Source organism: Python bivittatus, unplaced genomic scaffold (assembly GCF_059951505.1).
Source record: "Python bivittatus isolate LINGU-HERP-01145 unplaced genomic scaffold, Pbiv_v1 ctg000270_np1212, whole genome shotgun sequence".
Classification (NCBI taxonomy): domain Eukaryota; kingdom Metazoa; phylum Chordata; class Lepidosauria; order Squamata; family Pythonidae; genus Python; species Python bivittatus.
In genome coordinates, this window is record NW_028277050.1 from 2,658,715 (window position 1) to 2,672,251 (window position 13,537).

General features: G+C 38.3%; 1 protein-coding gene across 1 annotated transcript in view; it reads left to right on the forward strand.

The window, feature by feature from the left end:
- Nucleotides 1-1,635: 1,635 nt before the first annotated feature.
- WARS2 (tryptophanyl tRNA synthetase 2, mitochondrial) overlaps nucleotides 1,636-13,537 on the forward strand; it is a 28,485-nt gene continuing 16,583 nt past the window's right edge. Inside the window, exon 1 of the mRNA XM_007430912.3 lies at nucleotides 1,636-1,763. Within this exon, the coding sequence (XP_007430974.1) occupies nucleotides 1,719-1,763 (45 nt within the window). The 5' untranslated portion in view covers nucleotides 1,636-1,718. The remainder of the gene's footprint in view (nucleotides 1,764-13,537) is intronic.

The following is a 13,537-nucleotide window of genomic DNA, read 5'->3' on the forward strand; positions in this document are numbered from 1 at the left end:
GAACCAGCAGTTGATACAGAGGCAGCCAAGCTAGTGCAACTTAACGCTTCAATTTCTTTTTTCCATAATGAAAGGGAAACGTTCCATGCAACTGCTAATTCTTACTTTTCATAACCAAATTATGCTGAAAAAGAGGAAGAATATTGCATTCATCCATCTTCATGTAAATGAATCAAAGGGCAGTAGTATTTTACTGTAATTTACTATAATTTACTATGGCCCAGAGCCCTCCCAAAATCTGTTCAAGAGAGTGAAAAGCTGAAAGTTAGTCAAGCAAGAAATTGCAAGTTGGCTTTTTCCCTCTTTCATTGCTGAAGTCCTATATCTATATCTATATCTATCTGTTTTTAAGTTTTATGATTGGAAGGTTGAATAAAAGCACCTGAAAACTGAGGCTTATACAGGATGATTCAGACTCGTGCATGCACTGAAAGAAAAGATAGGTGCATTCTTTTTCTATGTGATGGACTATATGAACAAATTATCTAAAATGACCATTATGTAGCAATTTAATTTTCTCATTATCCAACAGTTTTCAGAAATGAACTGTACAGAGCATTAGTCACACCCCAAAAGAGTGCCCCCTCCAAAATCTTGGGCTGATGTGCAGGGCCGCCACAAGCAGGTGTGCATGTTGTGCACTGCACAAAGGCGCATGACACAGCAGGTGCCAAACAATGGGAACAGTAGGGGAAGAAGTCCGTCCAGTTACTACTCTGCATGTCTGCACGTGTGTTGTAGAGGAAAAGGGAGAAGGCGGCACTGGGAGACTGCAGCTGCCACGTGATGAGACATGATGCCGTGGCAGCAAAAAACTTTTTGCACAAAGGCACCTTACAGGTCAGTGTCGGTCCTGCTGATGTGGAAGTTCATGGACACTTACAGGAACCACTGTTCTTTTTATTTGTCAAAATATCCCAGTAAATAAAAGGTGTTAGTCGACAGAAGTTCAAATTTTCAATACTGGTCAAGATCAGTAGGTACAAATATTGTCTTTCTCAGGACTCCACCACAAACAATTTAATACATACTTAGGTTTCACAATATCTGTTCACTAGTCCAGCACAGCATTTCTCAACCTCAGCAACCTTAAAATATGTGGACTTCAACTTCCAGAATTCCCCAGCCAACACGCTGGCAGGGAATTCTGGGAGTTGAAGTCCACACATCTTAAAATAGCTGAGGTTGAGAGACACTGGTCTAGCAAGCTTAATTCTCTGAGTGTTGTATAGACAAACACAATGTTGTACAGCTACAAACACAGCACAGCACAGATATCAACCGGTTCTTTAACTTCAGTATTTGCAGAAGTTAAAAAGAAAGCACCGTAAAGAGAGGGGTGAAGGACAAGGCTGAGAGGAGGCAAGCGGACGCGGACTCCGGTGCGGGGAGGAGACGACGGAGGAAGAGGGAGAACGCGCAAGGACGGCTTTCACTGAAACAGTCTTTCACCCGAAAACTTTGCTACTGGTCAAATTTGTTAATATTGATCATAATTAGGTATTGCGCATTAATCCCATTCAGCACTGTTGCAAGCTCCACTAGAGGAATCATGCCGAACGCATTTTTCACTCCGACTTTCGACCTTCAGGGAGCAGATCCCGAAACGCTTAAAGGGAAAGGCGCTCAACTAAAGCGAGAAGCCGGGAGCCCGGGCTGAATGAGTGGATCGTACCGCGCATGCGCAGCGTCACGTGACTGCCGCCCCTTCTTCCAACATGGCGGCGCCCAGTTCTGTTCTTCGGACTCTTCACCTCGTGCAGGTACAGCGGAAGTCTGGGCGGGAGGACGGGGAGATGCGACTCCTCGAAGAGGGAGAATGATGTTCTGGTTCAGAGTTTCGTCGCCTCGCCTTGTGACGCGGGACAGCGTAGCGCGGAGTCATTTAATTCAGCTCCGGAGCCTGGACGGCAACCACGTGATGGTTGCATCCCCCTTTCACCTGTACACGTTCCTACCCGCAATTCTTCTGCAATACGGCTGCTGGTCTTTTTTCAAGTGACCCGGAAACCAGTGTCGTGTACCTTTAACATGTTGGACTTACCTCGACAGAATTCAAATCCTTGCATTGCCATTATACTTATTGGGTAACTCGGGGCTGCTTTCCGTGTCTCAGACTACGCCAGCTTGTAGTATTGGTGCAGAGGTAAATAGTGGGCTGTGTAGAACCCTGAACTCCTTAGGATAAAAATAGATTGAAAATGTAGCTAATAAATAAAAATAAGTTTGGTGTTTGAAATTTACACTCTTACAGGTTTTAGGCTAGCTTTCTTCATCAGCAAAAGTTGTAAAACTGAATAGCTGGATATTAATAGTTGAGCATAAGTTGTATCAAGCCTGATTGGCTCTACTTGGCCATCAGTATTCAGTAGGTTTTGCACATTGCTGCACAGAACTTGGTTCAACTTTATATGTTATGACTGATAAGAGTCAGAGAATACTAGAGAAGTGTAAAATTAGTATATGTGTACTTTTAACCTGATGAGTAGTGGGAGTGTAAGGATACCGTGAATATCTCTGTAAAATGAACAGGACAGTAGGATGTGCTCAGTGGTCTCAACTTGCCAAGCATTGTAGGGCAAATAATAATAATACCCTGTAATAGTAAACATTGTAAAATAACGATGCACAACTTTTTTGTGGTGAAGAATCAGGGCTGGCCTTTTATGTTGGCAAGAATAGAATGTATCTGTGGCCAAGAGAAACATTAAATTTGATTTCAGATAATTTAAAGAAAATCAAATCCAGCTTACAATTTCCATCCATTGATAATTTTCATCTTCTTTCTTAAAATTTACAGATGGGAGCAAACTTTGGAGGGAGTCTAAAAGCCAATGTTTTGTAGCCCTTATGTAACTCTGAGGTTTTAGATTGTTGTAGAAATGTCTTCCTCCTCCAAGCATAGAGAGTAGGAAGTTAAAGTTTACTTGTGGTCAAAGACCCAAAAATCAAGCATAGTACAATAAAATGCAGTCCAATAGAGTTAGGTTAAAAACAAGGGTGAAATCATGAAATTAAAGTATTATTAGAATGGATTTGAATTAAATTTATGGTCAGAAGATGAAGTATGGAAGGCAAAACTAAGATACCATATTTATTAAAATAATCAGGAGAAAAAGTAAAGAGCATTAAAAAAGGAAATACAAGTAATCTTAGGAAAAGAAAATTATCAAGATTGCAAAACAATTTACTGTCTTGCAGCAATAGGAATTGCAAGAAATTTGTCAATTGTTCTAGAGATATTTGCTGAGCTGTCAAGTAAAAGAAACACGTGATCTCTCATCTGATCACATAACTACAGCTTGGAAGAGGAGTAATTAATTGCACCATGTCATGTAAAAAGGCATCACAAGAGGCTTTGTTTCTATTTCCTCTAGGGAGCGTCAGCAAAGATATTATTGGACTGGAACATTTTAAAATCTTCTAAGGGGGCATAAGACAAAACATTATATTAGGATAGGGTAAACGCTGTTCTGGGAGATGGACAAAAAGTGGTTGTTAACTATTTTGTATAAGAAAACAGTCTCCCAAAGAGACCCATGGCATACCAAGTAGGGTGTTTGACAAGATAGATCCTTCTCCACAAAGGCACAATCTTAGCTTTGTAAGAATGCACACACACGCACGCACGCACACCCTTGAAAGCAGCTTTCGGGAGGACATTGAAATGTGCTGAGGTTGGTGCTCTTTGGAGTTTAGGGGGCAATTTGGCTTAAGTACCTCACTAGCCTAAAAAAAGGGGGCTTGACCACTTAGGAATGCATTTTTGAGTAGGGTGGGTTGATCCAGTTGGACTTCCATATTGCTTGAGTGCAGTAAGTGCCCAGTATTGTAGTTTTTGCAGGGATGTCCTTTTCTCTGTTGATTCATAATTGTCTGTAATGAGCAAAGAACCTGGGTGTCCTGGGACGGTGTGGAAGGGGGGACCTTTAACTAGTGGGCAGTAATACAAATCCATGCCCCAATTTCTACTTTAGTCAGACTAAACACTTCCTTCTTAGTGCCACATTAGTATGCACAGGGCCACTTGGAAGATAGTTCTTAAGAATTTGGATTTAATCCTTTCCAGAAAAGCAAAGGAGCTATAAGGTCCCAACTGAGTCCCAGACAAAAGTTGCATGCATGCCTTAGTCAAATTAAACTTTAACACTGATGGGATGTGCTGTGCCTTTCTAGCAAAGCTGCCATTGATTTAAGGGCATTTTGGATTTTATAGTTTTGGCGTGTGCTATGATTGGAAGAACAGTGAAAAACCATGTCCAAATATTTTTTTTAAAAATGATTTTTTTTAGCCACTAGGCATGCACTCTAGGTCACTTTGCAGAAATTAAGATCTTAATTTTAATGTAATTAATCTTAAGTGCTTCCTCAGAACAATAAGTGTCGCAGTATTACCTTAAAGCACTTATATCATATTAGTTAAATTTGTAACATACCTTTTGGCTAAATTTGGGGGGGGGGTGATGATCCAAATTACTTACTTTGGTCACAAGCAGTTTAATATACAAATTGAAGAGCGGGGAAGCCAAAATACACCTATTCCTCTTCAAGTTGGATTTTTTTTTGTTTTTTGTTTTAGTACAATGGCCTTGCATGCTACAATGAAACTTTATTCCAGAGTTCTTGTGGACCTTAGTGCAAGCAGCATCTACAGTAGTGTTTATGAGTTTACCACACAGCTTTTGTTCAGGAGACCTGAAGTCAATAAATGCAGTGTGTAATGCAGTACCTGGCTTGGTTGAATATATTTTGGCCAGATGTTGCAGAAAAAAGGTGTGATCAAAGATAGAGTGTACAGCTCTAAAATCTGCCTGTTCATCTGCCAAAATATGCTCAGTGTTGACCCAGCTAGTCAGTTTTTAGTTGCCTCAGTTGTTGGCTGGGTATTGCCATGAAGTCATGGAATAAAAAACTAGGTGCTGGGGCAAGGGGATATGAGGATGAGCCCATAGGTAATGACTCCAGTAAGCTATGCGTGTGCTATCTGTGCTTTCTATTTTTACTCTTTGGCTAGAATAATTAGCACCACTCAGAGCATTCGTGGTGTAGCTTTTATTAAACCCCTCATAGTCAGTAATAGTTGTTGTAGTTCAAAGTGGAAACCTCTGTGCTTGGGGTTACTGTGGAAAATAATGTTTTATAGTAGGGTGTAGCTCCATGTAAGTATAGACCCCTTGGTGAGGGGACATGTTATTTAAACTTCAGTTTTTCACTTGCTAAATCACTATTCTGATTTACGCATCACATTTCCAGACCAATTCATCATACGGCAGAAATTAGATTGAGACAATGGGTAAAGGTATTGGATAAACCAGACCTAAATTTCTGGACTTTTGTTTGCTTTCAGTTTCTAGGTTTGTGATCATAGAAATATTTTTATGTGAAGTTGCTTAACTTTAAATTTAATATTGTACTAATTACTGTCCTTAACATGCATACACCTTTACTGCATTTAAGAAAAAATTAGCACGTTAAAAATTTTAATTCTGTTCAAGAAATATAATTTTTGCCTGCCAGAACTACTGATTGATTTGAAGTATGCATTTTCAATAGATGTGTTAGAGCATTTATCCACAGACAAATAATTGTGTGCTATTTGGGGCTAAATACTCCACCATGTAATTGTGAAAGATGTCTAACTACAGTATGTATGTTTGCTGTTCTATTCTATGGGCTCTGTTAGAAAACTCTTGTTTAATGTATTACTCATCTATCAGTGGATTAAAAACCATGAATTGCATCACTTTTCTATGCCTAATTAGTTTATTTATGTATTTGTACTAGTGTTGAATAAATTGTATTTTCATTATTTTCTAAATGTTGTCCGCCAAGAAAATATCTTTGTCTGGATAGATTACATGTATAATTAATAAATAAATAGCTCCATCTTTATTTTCATTCTTTGAATAGTTTCTTTAGGCAATTTTGAAAGAAAGGAAATGAAAGAAGAATGACCAGAGAACTTTTTTTTTTTTTTTTTGGCAGACAGAGATTGAAAGAGCTTTATCTTACTCTCAGCTAAATAAGTGGATATTTCATAGCACTTTAGTTGAAATTGTCATTAATAGCATCATTGCTCTCTTGAAACATGATTTGGAAAATATGTGCATGCATGCGTGTATGTGTCACTTTCAATTGTAATATACTGAACCATCTGAACAATCTATATATGCACAGATCTTTTTCCTTGTTTATGAATATGTGATGGTAAAACACTCTAGCTGAAACAAGTATAGAAAAGTAGGCTGGCTGGCTCAGTAGGTAGGTAGATAAAGTTTTGTGCGTTGAACTGCTTGATCTAATTCTGGGTTCCCTAAACTTTGGGACCACTGAGCCCATTCTGAATGTTAGACTATATAAGGACATTGTCCCATGAGACTACCTTAATGGATATGGTTTTTCACAAAGTACCTATTTACTAGAAGACAGAAGTGGTAAGGTCAATTTCCACCCTCTCCTCTGGCCTCCCAGTTTGCTCTCTTATCATTGCATCCAATGTTGTGGGGGCAGGTGGACACACTTTCAAAGAAAGTCTGCATACCCCTATCCATTTTATTTTTTAAAAGAATCCTCTAGAACTAGACCTTTCCTTTGCAGTATGTTAGTTTCACATTTCATTTTTTTATTAAATATCTACAAATTATACAATCAGGTGGGGCAGGGAGGCAGGATCTAATGTTCTTTTCAGGCACTGTCAATAAAATGTATGTAAAAGGTAGTGAATGTGAGGTTGTTCAGCTTGTGAGTCATCTTTACTAACAGATTTGAACTGTATGTTCTTTATTTTAAGGTAAAAGAACCAAATAAAAAGTTCCCATTATCTTGTTTGTCCTCATGGTTTGCCTTTGCCTTGCTGGCTTAAACTCATGTCCAGCAAATTACTAAAACCGCATGGAATTCTGTGATTCCAATTCCAGTTAACGACAAATAAGAGGATAGTTTCAGCATGATTTTTCTCTGTTTCCTGGGCTGCTGCTGCTGCTGCCTCATTAATCAGTGCTCAAATGGTCTAAGGGAAGCAGTTTGCTTTATCGCCAGCATAGCAGCTTCTTCATCCCTTTCCCCACCCCCTGTATGCCTTCACAGTGGGGAAAACTAGAGAGGGAAACCATCAATCTTCTTTGTCACAGATGTCAGCAGTGATTCGCTCCCTTCTTCCTGTGTTCTCCCTCACTCCCATGCATTCATGCATAAGCACATGCCACCTGTATTTAGAATTAGCTTTCTTCACCTGCTCTGTTCCACAGGCACACATGTTATGGGCGCATAACATTCCAGAACACAAGCCAGTTTCAGTGGCATATAGAATTTTGATTAGCACTCTTCAAAGGGAAGGCCTTAAAGACCTGGTTCTGTGCCCAGGCCTGGGGCCCCAGGTGTGTGAAGGGACCCGTCTCCTGTCTGGGTTAGCGAATGTGCTTGTGATACTTTTTTTGGCTGCTAGGTATTTTGAATTGTTGCTTTTGTTTTTATTTTAATATTCGCCACCCAGAGTTACCTGCTGAGGTAGGCTACACAAATTGATTAGACAGACAGACAGACAGACAGCAAAACTAAGTAATGCTTGCTTGTTCATCTTTTAACCCCTAAGAGACAGAGCATTTACATAATAATTGCAACATAATTTCAGTAAGTGTTGTTTAATTAATTATCTTGTGCCACTATTTAATTAATTAGCTAACTAATTAATTTTCTTTTTTTCTTTTTTTTGGTCGGTGATCACATTTTGTTTATCGGAAGGCAGATATATCTGTTTCTCAAAATGCTCAGGCTGTAGTTTTTTAGTATTTCCACCTACACTCTTCAAGAGAAAAAATAATGAAAGATGAATAGGGGATCAGGTAGGGGATTAAAGGGTTTGAGTGTTTGTTCATGGGTCATAACTTCATTCTGACCAAGAAATATAACAGAGCTTTCCTTATGAAGAAAAGGCACTACGGAAAGCTCTGAACAGGGACAGCTGAAGCCTTATCTGGTATCTAGGGGCTAGGAAGTTCTTACTATAACTACTTGAGATACTCTTGAACAGGGAGATGTAAGTAGAAATGTAAGCATCTACTTAGCCCTGAATTTTATTGAATGCTAGCTGGATAGGGACCACAAAAATACTGAGCGGTTTTAATGGAAATTTTAAAAATATATTTTGGAAGTGGGTAAAAAGAGCTAAACACGGAGCCTCCAAAAAGTGACTGGAATTTAAAATAAAATTGATGGAATAATTTGGAATGAAACTCATGTGGGGAATGTTGGAAGGGCTATTGTGACTTTGGATGGAATTGATATGTCAAAGAATTGAAATAAATGCTATGTTAGTGTCCCCAAAAGCCCACAAAAATTATAAGTGCTGTGAGAATGAAAAATCATAAGGCTGCAAGTATAGATCATGTAACTGGGGAAATGTTAAAATATGAGTGATTATGGAGCAGTAGGGTAACTTGTGTAAGTTATCTGTGAAGGTTGCATTTTTGCCTCATTATTGGAAGAATGCCGTTCCCCTGTGCAAAGGAAAAGCTAGCAAAAGTGAATGCAAATCTACAGGAGATGAGTTTGCTAAGTGTGCTGGGGAAGGTGTGTGACTGAAGTCTGAAAGGGTACAAGAAATGAAAACAAGTAAAAATTTGGGAAGTGCAAGTGCTGTGTTGGATGGGCAAGGGAAGTGCAGATCAGATTTTTGTTCTTCAGCAGGTCACTGAGAACTATATGTAAGAGAAAAAAAGTTTATTGTATGTTTGTTCATCTGGACAAAGAATATAAAGTGTATATAAAACTTGAATTATGGAGTATTTTTTACTGAATATGGAGTTGAAAGTTGGTTGCTGAATATGATAAAAGCAGAACTAAAGCGTACACAAGAATAAATGACATGCTTAGGAAATGGTCAACATTGAGCAGAAAGTAAGGCAAGAATGTGTAATGTCTCCTTGATGGTTTAATTTACTTATGGATTCATGTATATGGAATGCTTGTGGTGATGTTAGAGAAGTGCTGGCTGGGGATGTGAATGTGCATATATTTTGGCATGCAGGAGATGCTGTGTTGTTGGCTGAGTATCCAAATGATTTGCAGTTAATTTTACACCAAGGAACATGGATCTGAAAGGTAATGTATCAAATACTAAGGTAATTGGGTTTGATGGGGAAAATGGAGGGAATGACTGCAAGTTAGATGATTTTGTGTACTTTGGTAGAAAGTAAATTAAAGGTAGAAAAATGTATGGAGAAATTTATACAGATGCTGATAGAAAGTTTGGGGGCAATATGGTGATCTATTGTAAGATTGAATGTTTATCAAAATAATATAACTCTGCCCACAATGCTATATGGAAGTGAGAGTTGGGTATGTCAGGAGAAACATAAATGTAAATACTGTATAATGTTAAGAATGAATGGGTGCTGAATGAATGAGAATTGAATATAAAAATTAATGACCAATATGAAAAAAAGTATGTTGAGATGGTTCAGTCATATGGAGAGAATGCAGGAGGACTGAATTGCAAAACAAATGCATAAAGGAAAAGTGAATAGGTCAAGAGAGGACTGGGAAAGTGATGGTTGAGTGGAGTTGACAGGAACCTGAAAAAGAGGTGAGAAGATTAAAGAAAAAAGGCAATGTACGCAGCAGATACAGACATAGTGGAAGCCAGGCTGGTTGTAAGGACAGAAAGTTCTGAAGAGCTATAGTGAATGCTATTGATATAAAACTATTTTCAACTACAGTGGTACCTCTAGTTACGAACACTCCTCCTTACGAATTTTTCAAGATACGACCAGCTCCAGCCCCAAAAATTTACCTCGACATGCTAACTCCGCCTCTACTTACGAATCGGATTCACGGCCATTTTCCCTGCTGCCATGCGGTCGTGGCTTCCTGTGGGCGAGATCGCGGTAGCAAGGAGACGTTCAGTGAGGCTTGTGGTGTGTTTTGTGGCATTTGGAAGGTTTTTGTGGCGTTTGGATGGTTTTTGAGGTTTAAAAATAAAATGCATATGTTTCAGAACTGTTTAGCCATATTTACATTGAACCTTATGGGGGAAATTTACCTCGGGGTGCGACCAAATTCGGAGGGCAGAACGGATTAACCGTATTTACATTGAACCTTATGGGAAACTTTACCTTGACTTGAGACCAACTCGAGTTGCAACCAGAGTCACAGAACGGATTAAGTTCGTAACTAGAGGTACCACTGTATTTCCTTTTCTTATGCCTTTAATTTATTTTGCTCATTCCTTCTTTATTACACGCATTTCTGTACCACCCAATTCCCAAGGCTATAGGTGGCTTACAAACTTTGTAAAAGAAAATCCCAACATGAATCAACCCAACCCAGATTACAACAAAATAGCAACAACATATTACCCAACTATCATATGAGGATTGAATGAAAAGTAATGCTTCGACCTCCATAAGTTTAGTTTCAATAAGGATATTCTGATGAGTAAAGGAGGAAAATAATCCTTGAAATGAGCTTTTTTGTGACCTGAATTTACTTTTCCACATAATCGCCACCATTCACTACACACTTTTGCCAATGATAGACAAGCTTCTTAAAGCCTTCATCAAAGAACTCCACACTTCATCTCTTTAAACAGCCCTTTTCACTTCTTCACTTGAGTCAGGTAGATGCCCACAAAGGTATTCCTTCAGTTTTGGGAATAGGTGGAAGTTGTATGGTGCCAAGTCTGGACTGTATGGTAGATGAGTAAATGGTGAGATCCAGCTTTGTAATTGCCTCTCGGGATGGCTTGTTAGGTATGAGACCCAGCATTGTCATTTTGCAGCAAAAATTCTTTCCTGTACTTCCAAACACTGCTTAATCACTGTTTCAGTGTTTTTTTAATAATAATTTTTGTTGAAGTTTTTTTTTTAATTTAACTTTTTTATTCTTAAAAAAATCTTACCAAACATTGAACAGCAAGCCAAAGCGGGTTACAAATACAAATGTGCATAATCATGTTGTCATATTTCCAATATATTCAGGTGTATATGTATCATCAATAAAAATAAAACATCACATATACAGTGGTACCTCGGGATACGAACGCCTCTACTAACAAACATTTCGGGTTACGACCAGCTTCGGCAGGAAAATTTTACCTCGGGTTATGAACTTGCCTCTACTTACGAACCGGATCCGCGGCCATTTTCCCTGCTGTCACGCAGTCGCGGCTTCCTGTGGGCGAGGTCGCAGTAGCAAGGAGATGTTTGGTGAGGCTCGTGGTGTGTTTTGCGGTGTTTTGTGAAGGTTTTTGGTGTGCGTGTTAGCATGGCTCCAAAGAAAATGCAGAGCAGGCTTGGCGGGAGTCAGGCTCTGAAGAGGAAATTGCCTCGGGTTGCGACCAAATTCGGGTGGAGGGCGGAACGGATTAACCGGATTTACATTGAACCCTATGGGGAAATTCGCCTCGGGTTGCGACCAAATTCGGAGGGCGGAACGGATTAACCAGATTTACATTGAACCCTATGGGAAACTTTACCTCGACTTGAGACCAACTCGAGTTGCAACCAGAGTCACGGAACGGATTAAGTTCGTATCCCGAGGTACCACTGTAATCTAATTAAACTTCTTAACTTTTTCTATTACTCTTTTTCATATTTACTCTCTAGCCAGGCATAAAAAACCTGCCATATTTTATAGTATTCAGTATCTTCCTTATCTCTAATCTCCAGTGTCAACCTATTCATTTCTGCACAATCTAATATCTTCCTTATTATATCTTCATCATTCGGTATCTTTTCCCTTTTCCAATTCTGCGCTACAATTCAATACAATTCTAGCTGCAATCAAAACATGAATAATCAAATATATATCTTCTTTACTATAATTTTCTGGTATCATTCCTAATAGGAATATCTCTGGCTTCATTTCTATATACTGAAGTATCATTCTTTCTAACCATTCACGTATTTTCCTCCAATATTTTTTAGCTTCTGAACAGGTCCACCACATATGATAATAAGATCCTGATTCTTGATGACACTTCCAACATTTAGTAGATTTATTCTTAAACATCTTTGCTAGTCTTGAAGGAGGAAAATGCCATCTATAGAACATTTTATAAAGATTCTCCTTGTATGCTGTTGACATTGTCAGTGTATAGTTTTTCTCCCATAAATTCTCCCATTTTTCCAGATCTATTGAGTATCCAAAATTCTTTGCCCATGCAATCATAGTTCCTTTAACTTGTTCTTCTGCCATCTTAAATGTTAATAGTCATATAGTTTAATCATTTTCTCATCTTTCCCTGTCAATATCTCATCCAATTCTGTTAGTTTCCCATAAATTCCATATTGTTTAACATCCTTCTCATATTTTGATTGTATTTGCCATTGTACATACCAAGTCGTGTCAATTCCCTGCTCCACCAACTCATGTTTTTTTTTAGCTCCCCCTTATCATTTAGTATATCTTTATATCTAATCACATTCTCCATTTCTATAAGATTTGGATGTGTGAGTGCTTCTATTGCTGAAACCCATACCGGGATTTTCCCATATTGTTGTTTTTTTATTTTCTCCCAAATTATTAGTAAAGCATTCCTTATATAATGCATCTTGAAATAACTATGAGTTTTACCTCCTTCGTACCACAGAAATGTATGCCAACCAGTCTGTAAATCGTACCCTTTTGTTGAAATTTTTAATAGACAGTAAAAACAGATACAAAGTAAACTAAAAGATAAAAGAGAAGAAATAAATTTAAAAAGTGCAAGAGAAAGAAAGAAAAAAGAAAAGAGAATAAAGGAGGAAAAGGAAAAAGAAAGACAATAGTAAAGAAGTGGCTTCCAATCTTCATCACACCAAGCGTAAGCTGACATAATAACGCTTCACCCTCTTTTAAAATTACAAAGAATTCTTCTTCCTGTAACCTAACATATCTATACGCAATCCAGAAATCATCTTTTTAGCCCTGGTTCAGCAAAAAGTCCATTAGAAGCTACCAGAAATGTCAACTAATAATTTATCCCTGACTATTTCAATGTTTTGAGTGTTGCAATGTAGCACTCTGAGTTGACAGTGGTGCCAGGTTAAAGGAAATCCATGTGAATGCCATCTGCATCCCCAAAACTGTAACCATGAATTTTCCTGCTGAAGTCATGGTTTTGATTTTTTATTTTTTTTTTGCAGGTGAAGCTTTGTGGTATCCCATGGATTTATGCTTTATTTCTTGGTCATAATGACAACCTACATTTGGTGGTTGTCACAATGATGTGAAGAAATTTCTCACCTTCATTCTCGTGGCATGACAGCAATTGCTGGCAAATTTCAACTTTTGAAGCTTTTATCACTGCTATCAGCGCATGAGGAACCCATCTTACACAAACCTTCTGATATTGGAGAACAACAATAATGTGACCTACACATTTCTATGAAATGCCAACCTTGACAGTAATTTTCTTTTGAGAGATTTGCCAATTGTCCTTAATTAGTTCATCAAACTTTCTCTCGTAAAACTTGGTTGTTGTCACCAGTCATCTGTTCTTGATTACGTAAACCAGTTATTCCTCGTTCACCGTATTTACAATTTTTGGCCCAGGAAT